Consider the following 21,971-nt stretch of genomic DNA (forward strand, 5'->3'; position numbering starts at 1 on the left):
CTCTTGCTTGACCTAAAGAGGTTGGAAGTTGGCTGTGATCCATCAAAGCCCTAACTGTGTTTTGAATCGGAGTTTTTATTGTATACATTCTTTACAGAGTATAATATACTTTGTGTAATATGACCAGGGACGTGTACACAGTGTGGGTTTACTCTTCTTAGTTGTGTAGTGTAAACAAAAGTTGATAAATGATTATTGCTGAAATTCAGCTCCCAAATATTGCAGATCAAAGGAAAATGCACCAAAAGACTTATTAGGGGCTGATGCATGGTGGTATTAGATGATGGAATTTTTTCAGAAAAGGCTTATCCTCTAACATGAGCTGGTATACTTTTTTAAGCAATAAAAATTGTTTAAATTTCTTTGTTATATTTAACATTTCAAAGAATGTCTAGATAGCCATTACTGGGAAGACTTCTTTGAAAGTATAAACTCCTGGGGACTGAAGTGAAACAAATCATATTTTATGCATGTATGATTATGTCAAAATGAACCTAATATTATGTATAACTATAATGTACTAAAACATAAAAACTATTGTTAAATAATCTATAAATCTATAAGATCCCAGCTATTCTCAAACATTAATGACTATCACAAATTTGAAAATGAAATGAATTAGTATAAAAAGAGATTTTTTTAAAAAGCCTACAGTTCATTGAGTTTTAGGAGACTTTGAACCAATTTATATAATATATAAAGTGTAATATACATGGGTGCCATTTTTTATGAGAGAAATGATTCGTAGTTTTCATCTGTTTGCCAACAGGGTATGTGACCCCAGTAAACATTAAGAGTCACTGGTATAAGTCACCACATCCTAAACAGTTCACCATGAACACTGTAAAGCCCTACCTTACATCTCATTTAGTGACAAGTCTGCTCTTTCAGTTTGACTCTATACAATTGCAAGATGTTGTTAATGGTTCATCTATAAAGGAGTGAGGAAAGAGAAGGAAGGAAATAAACGGTCTTGTATTATCTCTACAAATCAAACACTTAGATATATTTATATCCAATTTAACCCTCCCAACAGCCTGTAATTGTCAAATGTATTATTATTGTTACACATTTAACAAGTTTAAAATAATTAATGCCAAAGAGGCTAAGTGACTTGTTGAAGATTCCACTGCTAATAAATGTCTGAGCCCTGATTCAAACTCAAGGCTATCTATCTGTCTACCTAGTTCCTGTACTTCCCTTTTTACCAGCCAGCCTATTTGATTGAAATAGTGAGTTCCGTCATCTTCTTGACTAATGACAAGAAATATGAAAAAAAAAAAAAAAAGTCATTTAGCTTGTCATCCTGTTAACTAAAATTTTCTCTGTATCCACTATCCAGCTATCTTCGCTCAGGTCACCAATATATTGTGCCTGACTTACTAAAAGACTCTGTAACTCCCCACTGTCCCTGTCTGCAGTCTCCCTTCCCCTAGTTCTTATTGTATATCCTACAACTATAGAGAGCTTTTTGAAACGTAATTACAATCACTCGTAATAAACTGTATGACATCTCATTGCCTTCAAAATAGATCTAAACCCTAAAAATGGCTTATAAAGGCTCTAAATGATTTGGACTCTGCTTTGTTTTCCGGGCTTATCCCTCATTGCTATTCCCTCAACCCTTTAGGTTCAAGGCATACTTATCTACTTGTAGTTCTTTATATATTGTCTTTTTAAAATTTCTATTCTGTGCACTCTTCTCATTTTTGTTCACTTGGATAATTCCCACTTGTCTCAAAGACTTATGTAGTATTTCTTCAGGAACATCTTCCTTGACTACTCAAATTTAGAATTAAGCACCTCTTCCAAGTACTCATTGGAAATCTCATATTTGCTTTTATTAGTGTCATTTGGAGCTACAATCATATATAGTTTCTGTGTGCATTAGAGAAATCCCATCCTTCCTTCAGGGACACACAACACAAGGTGAAGGCACAAAATCTTGAAAAGAACAAGATGAGCTATATTTCATGATTCATTTATTTTCTTTTCAAGGTTTTCTTGTCAAGGTACAAATTTTTAATTGATGCATAATAATTGTACGTATTTATGGGATATAGTGTAATATTTTATATATCTACTTAATGTGTTAGTAGATGTGATTCAATTAGAGTAATAGCATTCCCATCACCTCAAACATGTATCATTAATTTGTGTTGGGAATGTTCAAATGTCCTCTCTTTTAGTTGTCTTGGAATATATAATCAATTGTTGTAAACTATATTCACTATACACTACAATAGAATACTAGAACTTCCAACTGTATTTTGGAACTCATTCCCCATTTCACTCTCTCTTCCCTCCCAACTACCTGTTCAACCCTCCAGTGACCACTGTTGTATAATTCTATGAGATTAACTTTTTTAGATTCTACATATGAGCCAAAATATACAGTATTTCTCTTCCTGTGCCTTTTTGTGATGACTTAACATAGTATCCTATCTGTGTTGCCACAAATGACAGGATTTCAGTCTTTTATGGCTGCATAATAATCCATGGTGTGGAATATTATACACATACACACACAAAAAAAAATACATTTTCTTTATCCACTCATATATCAATAGACACCTAGGTTGATTCCTATTTTGGATCTACAATTTAAACCATAAATGATGACTCTAACATTTATCAAATGACAATGTAATTGCCTTTCACTTCTCTGTGTTCTCAATTAGCTCATTGGGAACAGAGACTATATTATATTTTATTATTGTACTCCTACCTTCTAGCATGATATTTTTCAAGTAAATAAAGCACTCAAATATTTGATGATTGATGAAGAATCACATGAAAGTAACAGTTTGCAGTAGACTGTGCACTTGCATAAATTTCTGTAAAGAGGAAGGCAAGAGAATATTAAAATCAAGTACTAGTTTGAGGACAACAAATACTGACTGCCTTCTATTATGAAAAAACAAAAATGAAAATGATACAATCCCTTACACTCATAAAATTTTCAATCTTGTTAGAAAGATTAGAAATATATACAACTGATTAAAACTAAAGCAGAATTTGACACGTGCTATAAAAGATTTTAAATTAAAGCCCTAGAACTCATTGAGAAGAAAGAAGTTCCTTCTGGTTAAATGAGGAATTCCAAAAGCTTTGTGGACATAATAGACCTAAGCCTTAAACCATGAGTAGGACTTCCATAAGGCCAAGTATTGACGAAGAGCCACATTCAGGAGGAAGCTCTCCAAGCAAAAAGAACAGCACAGTCTGAGTTAAAAACACAAGGAGCCAGGCACAGTGGCCACATGCCTGTAAATCCCAGCAGCTCTGGAGGCTGAAACAGGTGGATCGTGAATTCAAAGCCAGCCTCAGCACAAAGCTAGGCGCTAAGCAACTCAATGAGACCCTGTCTCTAAATAAAATACAAAATAGGGCTGGGGGTGTGGCTCAGTGGTTGAGTGCCCCTGAGATCAATCCCCAGTAACCGCTCAAAAAATAATAATAATTTTAAAATAATAATAAAAAAACACAAGGGCTCTTATCTGACTGCAGATGAAACTGGAAAAGTAGGTAGAGAATCTGATTATAGGTGTTCTTGGATGCTATGTTTAAAAGTTTACATTTAAGCAGCGATGAACTCTTAAAGATTTTTAAGGAGGAAAGTGATAAAATAGCAGTATTTTAGAAAGCCACTTGGAAAATGACTTTTTAATTTGTATTAAGGTTTAGAAATTAGAAATTTTAAAATGTTTTTATAGTTTGTTTAATTGTATTTTATTAGTGAACTATAATTACACATAATAGTAGATTTCATTTTGATGTATTCATACATGCATGGAATATAATGTGCTTCATTACAATCCCTAGTACTTCTACCTTCCTTCCTCTTCTCCCTTCTCTTGTTTCCCTTCCTTCAATGAATAGAAATTTTAAAACACCAAGAAACAGAGATTCCTCCTAATAGTCTCAGTCTATCTCAGTGCTAAATTCTTCCCAGATATTACTTCTCAGATGTTAACCTGCTCAAGCTTTCAGTCTTGCACTGAAATAGTTGCCAGGCCTCAGAGTCAACAAAATTCACTTTCTCTGTCCCTCTGGAGAAGAGATAAAATACCAGCCAAGACTGCCACTTTCAAAAGGGAACTTGGGAACTAGTGCACTGCATTTTTTATGTGATTCAAGGCAGTGGTGGTATCCTGTTGCTATCTTTTACCTCATTTGAGACACTAAAGTCAACCTCCTCTGCTTGGTAACCTTTCATTTAAATATAAATTATATGTGAATTTATATTGAGAATAAACAAGGGTAAGTTTATATAATGAGGAATATCTTTTGTCTTTATCAAAATGCAAAGAGACTTTTGATTTATTATCAGAGTGAAACTCCCTAAATACTACATATTGTCCTTGCTAACTATAGATAAGCAAGTCCTTGGTGCTCTTCCAAGAAAGATTTACTTAGAGATAAAAGCTCTTGGAAGGAAAACAAAATGGTATATAACAGTGGCTGGGATCTCAGGATGTCTGAGGATCTTTCATAATGTTGTCAGAGTACTGGTTAATGGAAAAAGGGAAATCTGGAGGCTTAAGAACCACTTACAAATTTATCCCAGAGCAAACTGGAATAGGAAAAGAATGGGAGAACAAAAGGATTCAAGATGAATCACAAAGAAAATTGACACAACTTTGTGCCTAACTATTTATTCCTTAAAAAAAAAAAAAATGACAGTTTTCAGATTGGGTTTTGAGGGAGGTTGCTGATAACTTTAACAGAGATAGGGAAGAAAAGAATGAATAAAGTAGATTTGGAAGGAATATGGTGAATTTTGGACACATTAAATTTGAAGGACATTACTGTAAATGTGTCAGTCAAGCATTTAGAGAGTCAGGCTAATTCAAAGGAAAGTTAAACTAGATGTACAGATGTAGAATCCTCTCACTTAGGAAACAAATACTATAGTATTCTATCGTGAAGAAAAAAAGTATATAGGGCTTTCTTTCCAATAAGTACACTTAAAAGTTTATCAATATATTTTTCTAGAAAAGAAGATTCTAGGTGACACAAGGAGAGATTGTCCTAAGACCATTAAAGGATACAACTTGTATTTGTTGCACAAAACTGTAAAACTTCACTGTCAGCATTATAAATTTATGTTCTACACTTTTAAAAATTGCTTAGGTGCAAATGATGGGTAGAGATTAACAAAGAAAATGAGACCAAAGTAAAAGAAGAGAAAGGAAAGGAAAATATCATTTTGACTATTGAGGGGGGAAAAAATCTGTTACTGCAATTACAACAAAGCATGGAATAAAAGTTGCATTGACTTATACCTGTCCCTCAGAGAAATACTTTACTTGCCATTTCTATTCAAAAGTCATACTTTAAAAGACTTAAATTTTCTTTTTGTTCAATCCTTGTGAGATTTTATTAGAACTATATGTGAGTGAAAAATAAGAGAGGCAAAGGAAAATTTCATAATTCTTCATGGTTATATTTAGCTGTCTTTTTTCCACATTCTTGAGTGGTTTAGCTACCAATGGAAGTTGCCAAATTCATTGAAAGAAGATAGGCTAAGAAGCAAGCATGGAACACAAGAGTTGAAAGTGAAAACAACTACATCCTCTTTTAAGTTCTTTTATCATCTTCAGTTCCTTCACTGTAGAAATGAAATAAGGACATTTACTCATACCTATGGACTTTTACAGTAACATTATCTCACATTTGTTTATTACTCCTGTGTTTATAAACTTCATCAAAAAATTTATATAAATATTTGTGTGTGTGTGTGTGTGTGTGTATTTGGAAAGCCATCATTTCTTTAAAAAAAATCTTAGTTTTATCAGCTCATACAAGAGTTGAAGACCCTATTAATAAAGGATAAAAGAAAATAGCATTCGACTCCCACCAGAGCCAATGAGATATTTTCCTATTTGCCCTAACATCTTTTCTAGCTCCTTCACTAGAAGACAGCTTAACCAGTTCCTAACGTAGTGCCTGACACAGAATAGTACTCAAAAAGTATTTATTAAATGAATGAATTGGTTATTCAACAGAGAGCAAATATTATGTACTAAGTATTATAAAATAAAGATCCTACTTTCATGAGATTTTCAATATATTGAGAGAGACAGTCAATAACATATATTAAGTGGTTATAAATGCTGAAATGAAAAATAAGGCAGAGTGAAGGTGAAAAGTACTGGTGGCCTTTTTTCTTTATAGGATAACTGATGAAGCCTTATTTTGAGTGAGATGGAAAGCCACAGGAAGATATTGAGCAGTTTTATGTCATATGATTTATGTTTTAAAAGAATCATTCTGCTTGCCATATAGATAAAGTCTATGGGTGATAGAATGTGGGCAAAGGATTTGCAAATTCACAGATCATGTAGGACCTCCTAAAACAAAGATTTTAGATTAATTATATTCTGTATTTTTAAAAAAGAGGCCATTACAGTATTTTGAGAAGAAAGCTAATATGATCAGAATCTGACATAAATTTTTAAAGGATTACTCACATTGTCTTAGAATTAGATCATGGGGAGATGTCTGTTCAGGTCCTTGGCCCATTTGCTGATTGGGTTATTTGGGGGTTTTTTTGTTTGTTTTGTTGTTGTTGTTGTTGTTGTTTGGTTTGGTTTGGTTTGGTTTGGTTTGGTTTGGGTTTTTTTTTTTTTTTTTTTGGTGTTTAGCTTGTTGAGTTCTTTATATACCCTAGAGATTAGTGCTCTATCTGATGTTTGAGGGGTAAAAATTTGCCCCCAGGATGTAGGCTCTATGTTCACCTCATAGATTGTTTCTTTGGCCAAAACATCCCATTTATTGGTTCTTGGTTTTTTCTTACGCTATAGGAGTCTTATTAAGGAAGTTGGGGCCTAAACCCACATGATGAAGATTAGGGCCTACTTTTTCTTCTATTAGACGCAGAGTCTCTGGTTTAATTCCTAGGTTTTTGATCCACTTTGAGTTGAGTTTTGTACATGGTGAGAGATAGGGGTTTAATTTCTTTTTTTTTTTTTTTTTTCCTATGGATTTCCCGTTTTCCTAGCACCATTTGTTGAAGATGCTATCTTTTCTCCACTGCATGTTTTTGGCACCTTTGTCTAATATAAGGTAATTGTGATTTTGTGGGTTAGTCTCTGTGTCCTCTATTCTGTACCATTGGTCTACCAGTCTGTTTTGGTGCCAGTACCATGCTGTTTTTGTTACTATTGCTCTATGGTATAGTTTAAGGTCTGGTATAATGATGCCACCTGCTTTACTCTTCCTGCTAAGAATTACTTTAGCTATTCTGGGTCTCTTTTTTTTCCGGATGAATTTCATGATTGCTTTTTCTATTTCTATGAGAAATGCCATTGGGATTTTGATTGGAATTTCATTAAATTTGCATAGTGCTTTTGATAGTGTGGTCATTTTGATAATATTAGTTCTGCCTATCCAAGAGCAAGGTAGATCTTTCCATCTTTTAAGGTCTTCTTTGATTTCTTTCTTAAGGGTTCTATAGTATTCATATACAATCAATCAACAAATTTATAAAAAAAAAAGTTCAACATCTCTAGCAATTAGAGAAATGCAAATCAAAACTACTCTAAGATATCATCTTACTCCAGTCAGAATGGCAGCTATTATGAAGACAAACAACAATAAGTGTTGGTGAGGATGTGGGGAAAAAGTACACTCATACATTGCTGGTGGGACTGCAAATTGGTGCAGCCAATATGGAAAGCAGTATGGAGATTCCTTGGAAAATTGGAATGGAACCATCATTTGACCCAGCTATTCCTGTCCTTGGTCTATACCCAAAGGACTTAAAATCAGCATACTACAGGACACAGCCACATCAATGTTTATAGTGGCACAATTCACAATAGCTAAACTGTAGAGCCAACCTAAATGCCCTACAGTGGATGAATGGATAAAAAAAAATGTGGCATATATACACAATGGAATATTACTAAGCAATAAAAGATAATAAAATCATGACATTTGCAGGTAAATGGATGGAGTTGGAGAAGGTAATGCTAAGTGAAGTTAGCCAATCCCCAAAAAACAAATGCTGAATGTTTTCTCTGATATAAGGAGGCTGACTCATAGTGGGGTAGGGAGAGAGGGAGCATGGGAGGAATAGATGAATTCTAGAAGAGGAGGAGGGGTCAGAGGGAAAGGGAGGGGGCAGGGGGTTAACAAAGGTGGTGGAATGTGATGGACAACATCATCCAAAGTACATGTACGAAGACACGAATTGGTGTCAACATACTTTATATACAACCAGAGATATGAGAAGTTGTGCTGTATATGTGTAATAAGAATTGTAATGCAAAAAAAAAAGAGAATAAGCCATAGAATAAGTCATAAAAGCATTGCTGCCTTTTCCTTAAAAAAAAAAAAAAAGAATTGTATCATAGGGGCAAGAATGGAAACAGAGGAGACCAGTTAGGAGTTAGACAATAATCTAGATAAGAAATAATGGGTTACTTGAGCTAGTATGGTAGTAGTACAGATGGTGTGAAAATATCCCATTCTGAATATGTTTTACAAGTTAAAGTATATCCAGGTTTATTGCTTGAACAATTGGAAGAATAAGTTGCCATCCCCTGAGGCAATTTACTTAAGGAAGATATCAAGAAGGGGTTGTGTGTGAAGGTAGGGTGGGAGTGATCTCCTTTAAACTCTTAAGTTTGAGAAGCCTATTAGACATCTAAGTGCCTAATGGATGTTGAAGAAGCAGAGAGATTCATGAGTTTAGAGTTCAGAGAAGAAGCTAAAGACCTAAATTTAGTCAATAGCATATAGATGAGAGTAAAGCCATGGAACTAGATGAAATTACTTAGGACATGAATGTTGATACAGAAGAAGGAAGAGGACTAAGCCCTGGGGAAAAGGTAAAGATAAGGAAAATCTACTAAAAGAGACAAGAAGGCACAGCTGGTGAGTTCTTAGGAGAACCAGGAGAGAATCAGGTAATACAGTCAATGGAGGAAAGTTTTAGAAAGAGGAGGGCATGATCAAATATATCAGATAATGCTGATGGGTCAAGTAAGATTCAAAATAATACTAAAAGTTCTTTCTGACAACATAATAATGTGGAAATTATTGCTGGTCTTGATAAGAGTGTTTATGGGGAATTATAGAGATAAAAGTATGATTGGAGAAAATTTGAGAGAATAGACTTCATGCAAAGAAATGAAAAGAAAACAAAACCCATAGATTAAAAAGATGTCTGTCAGTCACAATCAGTGTATCCTGATTTAAGTAAACAAATTTAAATATGGATGAATAGATGGGTACGTGCGTGGACCACCTGGATAGATGGAGAGAGAGAGGGCAGGGGGAGGAAAGACATTTAGGAGCTTTGGCTGATTAGAAATCTGAACTCTTTCTGAACATTTGATTATCTTATAGGATTATTGTTATATTTTTCTAGGTGTTATAGTACTGTGATTATATATTTTTAATGTCATTTTATTTCAAAAATACAGATTTATTAAATAATATGGTATTTGCATCAAATAAGACAAGGGTGAAAGAAGTATGTTGGAAGAATAAATTAAGGAAGTTGGCAACAAGTTATAGTTGTTGAAATTGGGTGTTGAGGAACTAGGGGTTCATCATACTACCCTTGTCTTTTAGGACAGAATATTTATACTATCAAATATCCTAATCCCAATGATTGGTCCCAAGAAACATAAAAACAGTTTGGTTAAAAGTTTATGATAATCATATTCATGGACAATGTACACCATAATATGGATTCTAACTCTCCTGCACACCATTAGAATAATTATCTGTAAAACAAATGTAGATCAAACAACCTGGGCCATGGAGGTCACGGTGGTAATGCCTGTAATCCCAGCAGCTCAGGAGGCTGAGGCAGGAGGATCATGAGTTCAAAGCCAGCCGTCTGCAACTTAATGAAGTCCTCAGCAACTTAGCGAGACCCTGTCTCAAAATAAAAAAAAATAAAAAGGGTTGGGGATGTGGTTCAGTGGTTAAGTGTCCCTAGATACCAGAAAAAAAAAAAAAAGTTATGGCTCTTTTTGTAAACTTACCCACTGTTTTAATTGCATAATTAGCATTTTCCAGTAGCTATGATTGGAATGTCCCCTCCAAAACTCATGTTGAAATTTGTCGTTGTAACATTGTTACAAGGCAGAACATTTCACAGTTGATTAGATCCTGAGCACACTGCCTTCCTGAAGAGATTAAGGCAGGAGTGGGTTATTTATCATGGGAGTGGGATCTTGAGGATAGGATAAGTCGGGCCCAATTTTTCTGTCTCCCATATTCTCACTTGCCCTTCTGCCATGTTGTGATGCAGCAGAGGCCTCACCAGAAGTTGCCCCTCAGTCTTATACTTCCCAACTCCACAAGTATATGAAATAAATTTATTTTCTTCATAAATTACCCAGTCTGTGATTTTCTACTATAGCAGCAGAAAACTTACTAATAAACCAGTATATTCTGTACTAAACCAATATCATAGAATTACTTGTTCCATTCCTTGTCATGAGTGCCCATGGCAGGGTATAAAATGATTACTGACCTGAGTTCCCCTTCTTGACTTTGCCCTACTACTGATTTGATTTCTAAGAGTGAAATTATAAAGTAGCCACTTCCTAATTGTTATAGATGTTATTTGCTATGAAAATCAGTTTTATACTTTATGTAATGCTGTTAATAATAAGTTAAATATGAAAGATCTGAATACAAAAAATACCAGAAGACAAAACATTTATCTCAGTTAAGGGAGGAACATAATAATAATGGAAGAAACAGGTGGCATTCCAAATTATACTTGACTGTATAATCCAGGAAAGAGAACAGCACAGTATTAGATAAATAATTCCTACCTATTTCCTATTAATCCTTGTCATAGTCCTTGTATTTTTCATTGAGATTACAAAAGTAGACAGTTCTACCAACCAAGACCTTTATTCATGATCCCAGAAATCTCTCAAATAATCAGGACCAGACCCCATGTCATCATATTTATCCCAGGCCACACTGTACGCCAGATTAAGAAATCACTACAAATTATCTTCTTTCTCTCAGAATCTTTACCTGACTTAAGGTCTAACCAAACTCCTGGAAAATGATACTTAATTTGCATAAAATATCAGCCTAGCCACAGCCACGAGGTACCTGAAATATTGAAGGTATGCCGTATTTTCAGTGTTCCAGAAGATCAAGAGAACTCAAAACAAACACAGGATCAGTCTCACTTCCGTAAGATAAAGAAAAGCAAATTACTATAGCATTACAGAATAATTTCAAGTGCCTTTATGCAGTGCCACCCTTAAAAGTAACATTTCCATACCCAAAACAACATTATATGGGGAGAAGGAAATGGACAAATAAAATAGAAGAAAAAAAAAACTTCTCCGAGCTTTATTAGAGTTACTCAGTCTGTACCAGTTTTCCAATTTTCAGTATGAACTTCAGATTCACAAGTGTGAAGTTCAAATCAGGAAACTTAATTGTCCTGCCATGTGCTCCTCAGCTAAGGTCTTACAGAAGTTTAATTTTCCTCTACAGCCATGAGTTCTTCCCAGCTCTGTGTCCTAGAGCCTCACTGAGAAACATGATCCTGTTCTATGCTGCTCTTGAGCAATCCCTTCCCCCACTCATTTCCTGCTACAGCAGAACCTGACTTCCTCTGGGCAAACATGCCAGTCACTTAGTCCAAGCTAAGATGCAAGATAAAGAGAGAAAAAAAAAAAGATGGAGTGGCACTCACAAGAGCCTGTCTTATTCAGACACTGCCTACACAAGCCCTAGAAAAGAATACCAGTGCCAGATCCTACAAACCAGAGAAATGATAACAATGCAAGAGCCTTGTCTTCTCTACATGGGAGGACTGCCCACAAGAAATGTGACCTGAAAGTCCCCAAATCTTCCAGCAGTTACTACATCCTGCCAGTCCCACATTATCTCATGTTGCCCTATAGATCTCAGCCAGTTGTCAGTTTGAAGGATCCCATTCTCTCCACATAGAACTTAGAAAGTCCAACCCTACAAACACAACAGCCTCTTCCAGTGAAAGGTAACATGTGAATATACTTTGTCTACAACAAGAGATATAAAAAACTTGTGCTTTATATGTGTAATATGAATTGTAATGCATTCTGCCCTATACGTGTAAAATGCATTCTACTGTCATATATAAATAAAATTAATTTAAAAAAAGAAGACTATACCCATGACAATTCCAGTTCCGGATTCCAAATCACTGGCCTGCAAATGAATCCCATTATTTGGATCAATACTGGCCTCACCTTAGAATCCGTTGGGTGGGAGCAGGGGACTTTCAAAAAGCAACTGATGCCAGAACTCCATCTCAAGAAATTACTTATTACTAATCTAGAATTGTCCAGAGTATTGTTGCCTACTAAGAGCATACTTGTGATTCTAATGGCTTCAGAACCACTGGTCAGCACAATACCCTAGGTTTGTGATTTCCTTGTGGAGGCTGCAGTCTCTTCTCTAGACCTTTACTCCTCAGACTCTATCCTTTCTGTACTCACTGAGGCTGCCAAAGGCCTGCAGGATGAAAACTGAAGGTTGGAGCCCCGTCTTTACATGCCTGGTTCTCCTCTGTCCCACCATGTATCTTCTCCATGCGTGATGTGACTTTTTCAGAGTGAAAAACTACCCTAACACATTCATAGTAGTTTTTGCAAGGGATACTGAGGACTGGACCCAGGGGTGCTTGTGAATGAACTACGTCCCCAGCCCTATTTATTTATTTATTTATTTGTTTATTTATTTGGGGGACAGGGTCTCTTTAAGTTGTGCAGGGTAGCCTTGAACTTGCAGTCTTCCTGCCTCAACCTCCCACATTGCTGGGATTTTAGGCATGTGCTACTGCACCCAGACATATTCACAGCACTTTCTTTCCTCCCTGTCAGTTTATAGCCAAAATACTATTTTATTAGTATAGTAATTATCACTATCAAATTTAGGTTTTTTATTCCTTTGGGGAGTCAGTATGAAAAAGGAATTTAGGGAAAAGGGGCAAGAGAGGGGAATAACTCATCCAACCTTCATTAAGTTCAGAAACTCCACACTCCAAAGTACCCTGAACTTCTGCTTTTATACTACTCATGTTAATTGTTCATTTCTTTCTCATCCACTGAAGTGTAAGTACTCAAAAACTGCAGCAGTACCCACTACAAGTAAGTCCTCAGTGAAATGTTTGATAAATTAATAACCAAACAACTGAGCAGATGGAGAAGAAAAAGAGGAATTGGTTTCATGGTAGAAATGGAAAAGTTACAGTCATGGTCTCACTGTGAAGGGCCAGTATAGATAGGTAGCTATAGATAGATGAATAGATGGACAGACAGACATCTGGAACCACAAACAAAATCAGACAACTCACAATCTTACAAACTCAGCAATTGTTCTTTTTTGAGTCGAGGTCTCACTGTATTGCCCAGGCTGCTCTCAATCTCATGAGCTCTGGTGATCTTCCCACCTCAGCTTCCAGAGTTGCTGGGGCTACAGTCATGCACCACCACACAGGGCTTGATTTCCCCCCGCCACCATCAAACAGAGTGTTGTTTCCTTTCAAGGCATTTAAACATTTGCATCTACTTGTACTTTGCTTCTACTTTTCTTCTTAGGCCGCTCACATAGCAGCAACCTGATTGTTCCAAATTGCTCTGTTCTGCCTATTTTGCCATTATTATTTTCCAGCTCAGGAGCAGTTTATGTCCCTCTTTACAATAACAGTAGTAACTCTTTCCAGCTCTACAGCATAGTTTAAGAGCGATTAGTTAAATGTACAGTAAGTCCTTCCTTACTCATTTTCTGACTTCCACAGTGTTTTGAAAGTACTGTAAGTTAAGACTTCTTATCCACCAGGCCCTAATGCTATGTTTATCTAAGAATTCCAGCTCAAATGGTAATTGTATTTCTGCATGTGAGAAAAAGCAGCCAAAACGTTTCAGTAATCATATGGTACCAGGGGCTGTTCTGCCTGCACAAGACTCAGAGTAGATAATCTGGTGCCTCTTCTCTAAGGACTGAGATTCAAAGAGAAGCATACATTCAGGATGGGGGAAAAAACAGTTTGCTCCAGTTTACTTGACACCTTTTAAAATACAGAAGTATGATTTTTTTCCCCAACATTAATTATAAGGATCCCCATCTGGTGGCTTTAGAAAGAGTATGGGATTTGAAATGTGAACAGCCATCATTCTCTGTTATGGCACCACAGAGGCTTATGGAGAAGATGAGCAGGGTCAGCAGTGTTGAGATTCATTTATGTGAATTGTTTTGAAGGTTACCAAGATGCCTTACCAGCAGCATACATTACCTGCTGATGAACACTGTTAGCCTTCTCACTGAAAACATATCTTTCAAAATATTGTCCACTGACTGCCTGCTTTAAAATCATCTAGGGGTATTTGTTTAAAAATACACATCCCTGAGCCCCAGATCAATAATGCACAATCTCTTGGAGTGAGGCCTTGAATTTGTCCTGACCCAAAGAACCAGAAGAGTTCTGGGCTTCAAGTGATTATGAAGCCAATGTACTAGCTGGTTCTTTTGAACCCTGAAGTTGAAACTTTACTATTAAGCTTCAAGAAGCATTAGCACAGTGAGAAGGTTGTTTTTCTTGAAAGATCTCTGAGATCAGCTTTTCATAGAGTAATTGAAAAGAAATCGAGGACACAAATACCCAAGGAGGAGGAATTGGACATTATCAAGGATAGGGGAGAGAAAGATTAGCCAAAGAAAAACTTCCTTCCTTCATAGTTTTGCCCCAGATTTAATTCAATTTAGGAAACACATTGAAACCCTACCAAGTGGTACTCACTAGGAATAAAAAGAAACAGAACAGTCACTGCCCTAGAGGAGTTTATAGTTTGGTAATGGAAGCTCTTGGAAATAGCTTTTAAATACATTTGGTGCCAGCGAAGATGGAGGTTTGCATAAGAAACTTTGAGGGCTGAGAAGCTATGAGAATTTACACCTGGAGAAGGTGATATGCAAGCAGGAAAAGCACCAGAAGTTAGGCAGACTTGGGAGTATACTGGTGGGGAGACACTTGAGGAGAAGCTAAAGGGAGGCCAGAAATTGGTGGGAAATGAAACATGTTCCCAACAGAGGGTGTCCTATACAAACAAAACTCTGAAACATAAAGCATTATGATCTATCGCAATTGACAGGCAGGTCAGGGCTGCCACAGATAAAACTCAGGAATGGGGAAAGGTAAATCATTGAGGCCAAAGGGGTAAATGCCAGTTAAACCTGAAAGATATGTATGTTCAGGATGACTTTTTTAAAGTCCTATTGTGCCAGTCTTCCTGGATGAGTCCTTCAAATTTATTCCAAGTTCCTGATCTCAAAATGTTAATTGTGGTAGCTCCAAAAACATGTTACAACCAGCTTTTGTGTCCTCTCTGAAACTTTGTTTGTAGAATTGTAATAATGTTAACTATAATATCAAAGTCTTTTTTCCAATATGGGTTTGAGATTATTTTAACAGCTATTAGAAGCTTCCAAAAAATAGTAACATTAATGACCTTGGGAGAGGGAGTGAGGGAACAGAGTTGAGGAATTTACTTCTTCCTGCACAGTCCTTTACACTGAATGTATTTACCATATCTATTTGCCTATTCAAAAAAGCATACAAGAGAACTAGATAGACACATGTATTCCATAGCATACAGAACTTGTTTATCAACAAATGAATGATTTCAATTTATATTAAAAACAAATTAATGATTTATTCAAAAATGACAGTAATAGTAAGATTATAGTAATAGTAATTGTTGAGGGAGGAGATTCCCAAGTTCAAGGCCAACCTCAGCAACTTAGCAAGACCCTGTCTCAAAATGAAAAATAAAAAGCATGGAGATGTAGATCAGTGGTAGACCACACCTGTGTTCAATCCCTAGTACAAAAAAAAAGAAATCTTTTGTATATTTTTTATAAATTTGGCTTTTTTTTTCCTTCCAGTTTGCAGCTCATCTTGTGAAGATGAAATATCCAAGGATCTGTATTCTAGATGGTGGCATCAATAAAATCAAGCCAACAGGACTCCTCACTGTCCCATCTCCTCAAATCTGAAGAACCAAGAGACTGGCTAATGAAAGGACAGAGTGGCATCAACATCCCATGACACTGTTTTTCATAGTCATGTCACTATAAGATAAAAATCAGATCTCCAGATTATTGCATTTCCATAAAGCTTTATCATGTGCCATTTTTGTAAAACTCATGACCTACATGTTCAGCTCTCAAGGCAAGAAACTTGACTATACATGTATTGCTTAAAGAATTTTCTTAACAGTGAAATCTGATCATGTACTTTTACCACACTGCCACATAAAGCCAGAGGAATTCAGCTGACAGGCAGATTTAGCATTATCAAGAAATCCCAGTCACACTGAAAAATTCATCCTCCATTGCACTGAACAGACAGTCCTAACAAAGGTATTACTTAGAAATATAGATGGAATGTGGGCTAAAATCATGATCTTTCCATGATAACAAAAACTGAAAAGCTGTTCGCAGTGTATTCCTTACAAATAAATGCTACATTTGGTAACTGACTTAGCCTAGACAAGTTGTGTGCATGTTTGTGGGAGTGGGTGTAGAGTTCAGCAAGTTGCAGAAAGTGGTAATAGTTCACTCCCAGAAAAATGAAATTCAGAAACCATTCCTATTTGATAGAATATTTGACTAGCTCCTGTACCAGAGAAACCCAAAGAGTGACTTAAACAAGTTTCCTAGCTGTTTTATCACGTAAAAGTGGCATAGTTAGTCCAGGGCTAGTACACTGGTTTCATAATCACTTGAAGCCCAGGAATCTTCTCATACTTCTTTACCAACCTTACTACATGGCATTCCTCACATGCATGAAAATGGCTACTCAGCTTCCTTGATCACATCTGCAACCAATATGAAGGAGTGAAGGAGGGAGGAAGGAAAAGAAGAAATAAGAGAAAAAGGAGAGGCATGTTTCTTTCCTTTAAAGCCACAAACCAGAACTACACACTACTGTGCTCACAGAGTGTTGGCCTGAATGTAGTCACATGGCCACTCCTGGCTTCAAAGAAAATTGGGATTATAGTCTTTGGCTGAGGAGCCACCTCCCCAACCTAAAAGCTTTATTACTGTGTGAGAAGAAGAGAACACATTAAGGGTGACAGCTAGCAGCCTTTGCCACATTATTTTAAAATATAAATGCTGTGTTTCATTAAATCTAAGGCAGTATTATATATACCATGAAAAAGGAAAAAAATCCAGCCAAACTGTAACACACCATCAATTATAAGATGCATTCCCATTTAGAGATCTGAAAAATATGCATCTTATAATTACTGAGATGCATGCAGTACATCTTTTGAATATTTTCAGTTTTGTTTTAAATAAAAAGTGTTCATTCTTCTATAACTGATATTCCTCTTCAGTGTGAAGACTGCCTAGTCTGAATATTTGGATAGAAGCCTCAGTTCAACTTTCTGGGCCATGGGTTTGTAACTGCTACTGGATTTTTTTGTTTTGTTTCGTTTGTTTTATCTATTTTTTATTGAGCTTTCATTTACATGACATAAAATTCACCTTTTAAAATGTAGAATTCAATAATTTTTAATATATTCACAAAGTTGTATCATTGTCACATTAATTCCAAAACATTTTCATTTCCCAAAAACAAAATCCTGTATGTTTTGGATGTCATTTTCTATTAAATCCTCCTCAGTCTTTGAATTAATTTTTTGAATTTTATTTGGTTATTTACCAAATATATTTTGAATACCTACTATGTCCATATACTAAAATAACCAATAACTGTAGCATTTTGTGATTCCCTGCATAGTTTATAAAGAAAAAAATGTAAAAATTAATGACATATTGACCAAGATGTCTCTAAAGTTGTTTTTGGACCATCACCTACCCTGATTAGAGAAAAGTCATAAAGTTGTGGGCTGAGGCTGTACCTCAGTGGTAGAGCGCTTGCCTAGCGCATGTGAGGCACTGAGTTCAATCCTCAGCACAACATAAAAAATACGTAAATAAAGGCATTGTGAAAAAAATTTTAAATAAATTTTTAAAATCATTTAGTTCTATCTGTCAATTACTATTGTGTTTCTTCAATATTTGATGATTTATCTGGCTTCATAGTAAAAATGCAACATTGATGATCATTTCAAAAGCATTGTTTTGAGTCTTTGTTCCTGATAAAGCAGAGAAGAGATGGGTACAGGGGTTGAGCCTTGAACTGAAGGGGTGATAGATAGCAAGAGGAGATGAAGACCTGAGTGTTGTGAAGATAGCTGTGTAAGAAGAGAAAAACAGCCAACCTCCATCAGGACTTTTCTTTAAACTTGGCACACTTTGGCTTATTTCAAAACATGGGAATTTATTAAACATACAAGCTGTAAGTGATATTTGATATTCTCCATGTAAAATAAGTAAGAGCACATCAGCACTGCCATGGTTACATGCAGGGCATGGTTACTCCATAGCAGTTGATGTCAAAGTTGACCTGAACAACTGTCAGTTGAAGTAAACCTGTATATCCCACAATTTACAGAGGTCCTTTCATAGTATATTATACCGTCACTATCAACACTCTTTCTGGCATCTGTAGTCTCTTCTCTCCCTGGAATGTCCTATTACCCTCACCAGCCCCCGCTCACACACACACATTTATTAATCCTTCATAATCCAGTAAGAGTGGCATCTCCAGTCTTCTCTGACTTCTGCATGCTACATTAAGAGCCTCAAGACTGTCAAAACATTCCACTCATACTTCTAGTAACAGACTTATTACATCATTTTACAATTATCTGTTTGCATTTGGGCCCATTTTAAAATATGAGCTTCTTTTAGGTCAGGAGCCATAATTTGTATCTCTTGCTACCTCCAGCAACCCTCTATGTTAGAACTTCTCAGTTAATGAAAATCGGGTCTCTAGTGTACAGATTTTAGCATCCATATAAATGGAGAAAATTAAAACAGTCCATGTTAATTTTTTTCACCTGCTGAATTTATCTGGCACCTGATGATAGCTAAATAAACTGAAATTTTAATTTAAAAAAAGCAAAGAAAGGCCCACTCTAAAATTTTATAATTCTAGACATTGAGACAGATAATTTCTAATAAGATAAATTAGTTGCATACCCTTTTCAAAACAGAAAGTTAGACTTAAAAATAATATTGAAAATATATTTAACCAAAGTTGAAAGAAAGAAGTTCCTTGAAGTCAGAAAGGAAGAGGAAGACACACTATAAGGCTCATTCAATATCAATATCAGATATTAGTAGTGGCCATAGGAACTGGGGTTTGAACATAAGCATAGGGATATGAGATATCCTTGGGTCTTCTGATAGGGAGTCCAGATTAAAACTACTTATGAAGAGACAGCCTCAAAGAACTCTTTGATCCTTGCAATGACTAGAAATAACTTTCTACTAAATCAGGGAAGCTACAAAGGAGATTGTCATCAGCCCAGCAGTCTCAGTGAAGGAAGGCAAATTTCCTGTTGTAGACAGGTGATGGCTAGCTAAGTTGCCGATTTAAAACCAGCTTTAGAGTATGTACATATGTGATTATTTTTAAAATTAGAACATTTAATTCTATAAATTTTTGGAAAACACAGACAGTGCCAGATCTTTGTCCCCTCTCTTCCTATTCCAAATAGTTATTTTAAAAAAAATACCTCACTGAAGATTTATATCAAAAGAATTTTACAACATCTCAAAGGGATCTCATATGGTAGTCTCATTCATTGAAATCCACTCCAAGGAGAGAAAACTGCTTCCCTGACTGCTGTAGGGTTGGTGCTGCTTCATTCTATCAGTCCTAAGTAGTAATCTCATTGATCTACATGCTGACTCTAAATTTACCTATTATTAGTCAAATATTGAATTTTTCTTGATAAATATTAACCAAAAGAGTGGAGGCAAAGTGATATTAGTTATTACAGATTTTAGTTTGGGTGTTCAATATGATGACCTTCACAACTACCAACTTAAGATTTTGTGTATAAAAGCAGTGGGGAAGAGTTGCAGACCTTACCAGTCTGACACTTGACACTTAACAGCATATACAGTTGCTCAAACACAGCTTTTAGATTTTATACCCCAGTTTCTTCTCATACATTAGAAGTAGCACATGTTGTAAATAAACTATAAACTATCATATTTTTAAGTTACATGTATTTGCATCTTTTCTGAACAGTTTTCTTGTGAATTCCTTACAGGCACTTGTAACATGGAGACTGCACATGGATCTTGGCAAATCCAGTGTTCCATAGATTGTGATATGTGTAACTTAGACTGTGACTTTGGCTGGATATTACATCCACTAATATCCTTCTCAGTCCTTTCAGACAGTATATTTTTAGTTTGCATTGTATATCATGATAGTAGTACTGTTCTATTCTAATGCTCATGGTGACTAATAAGCAGTGCATGGACAGCTACCAAATTGCTTTATTGCCAACATTCCAGGATTTATACATTAATCTCCTGGGGCAGGGGGCGGGGATTAAAACAATGTCCTGTCTTGGTTTCTAACTAATCTTGGAGCTATAACAAATGCATTTAAAGCATTAGATAAGATTCTAAATATTGCTTCCTGAAACATTCAACTATTGAAAATATTATTGTATGGATTTAACATTTTTAAAAAACGTTCTCCGTAATGGGGTAATTGCTTACATTAAAACTTGAGATAACCTATGCAAAGAAGACTTAAAATTCTCATTAGTCCTGAAAACCTATTCTTATTTTACCATTATTACTTTTTTTCTCAATTATAGGAACATACTTCTCAGTCTTTAAGGGTAGACTCATTCAGTATTTTAAGCTCTGAATTGTGCTGGAACTGGCTCCTGATGGCTTTAGAAACTGAATATGCCTGTCTCTTCCCAGCTACATGGTCAGTGATCTCACTTTGGTAGCTTTCAAACAGCTATATCTGGAGTTTATACCATAGAAATAGTCAAGCATCACAAATCAGTATTTTCCTTTAATGTTTATGTTATTTTTTATTTATTTATACAAGCTGGACAATAGCACCACTGATCTCAAATATATTTTGGTTATATTATCTATAGATTATAAACCATGAAGGTAAAAATAAATTATAAAGATCATCCAATCCAAACATTATTGTTCAAAATAATAAGTGAAAAGATTTTGAAAAGATCATGGAGCTAATGAAAGGCAGATCCACAATTACAATTCTGCTTTCCTGATTCCTCACCTAGTTTTCAGTTCATCATATTCAGTTAGAGAAGGAAAAGGACACCAACCTCAATCCATTACTCATTTCTTACAGGCCAATTTTGGGCCAGTCCCCATATTATATGATATATGAGATCCAAAATAAAGTACTAAAAATGTTGATTAAACTGACTTCTGACTATGGCATGGAAATGCCACTTAACATCAGCTCTTAATGGATAACATTCTTACCTCATTTTATTTACATATTAAAAATTGAAGATTTCAGTAAAGCAGGGTGGGCATTTGAGCATTCCAGTTTGAAAGGAGAATTACTGCTATCTCACTCTTATGGAGATCGTTGTGTTTTTTTGTTGCTGTTGTTTTGTTTGTTTGTTTGTTTTGTAAATACATGCTCTTCATATGTTTTAAGTTATCCCCGGCAGAAAATATCCCCGGCAGAAAACCACATTGTCTCTGTCTACAGTTAAATTCTTGTTATACAGGATCAGAGTTGCCCTTTCTTTTCCACGTTTTATCCAAGGACCAGGCTCAAGGATTATAAAGTCCAGTTTCCCAGTCAGGTATGAAGGACACTAGAGAAAGCAAAAGCTAGTTTCTGGGTCTATAATTATAAAAGGGAAGACACAGAAAATATTTAGGTCATTTGCTAACTCAAAATTATATTTCTATGCTTTGAGATAAACTATTTTGATAACTTGGCACTTGTCAGATAGCATGTCATTTCTAAAATTAACTTTAAGATCATTAATAATCCCATATACCCTTCAGTCATACCCTGGACTCCATATAGAGCCATTGAG

At 35.6% G+C, this 21,971-nt stretch overlaps 1 protein-coding gene across 5 annotated transcripts in view; it reads left to right on the top strand.

Moving 5' to 3' along the window:
* The window catches only part of Tbck (TBC1 domain containing kinase), a 236,481-nt gene extending 218,446 nt beyond the window's left edge, over positions 1–18,035 (top strand). For all 5 annotated transcript variants that reach the window (XM_058583784.1, XM_046458939.2, XM_046458941.2 and 2 more), the window contains one exon: positions 15,928–18,035. In XM_058583784.1, coding sequence (XP_058439767.1) covers positions 15,928–16,038 — 111 coding nt within the window. In that variant the 3' untranslated portion in view covers positions 16,039–18,035. The remainder of the gene's footprint in view (positions 1–15,927) is intronic.
* Positions 18,036–21,971: the final 3,936 nt, after the last annotated feature.

This window comes from Marmota monax, unplaced genomic scaffold, assembly GCF_021218885.2.
Source record: "Marmota monax isolate L192 unplaced genomic scaffold, Marmota_monax_Labrador192_F-V1.1 WCK01_AAM20220418_F8-fsc00002, whole genome shotgun sequence".
NCBI classification, from domain to species: domain Eukaryota; kingdom Metazoa; phylum Chordata; class Mammalia; order Rodentia; family Sciuridae; genus Marmota; species Marmota monax.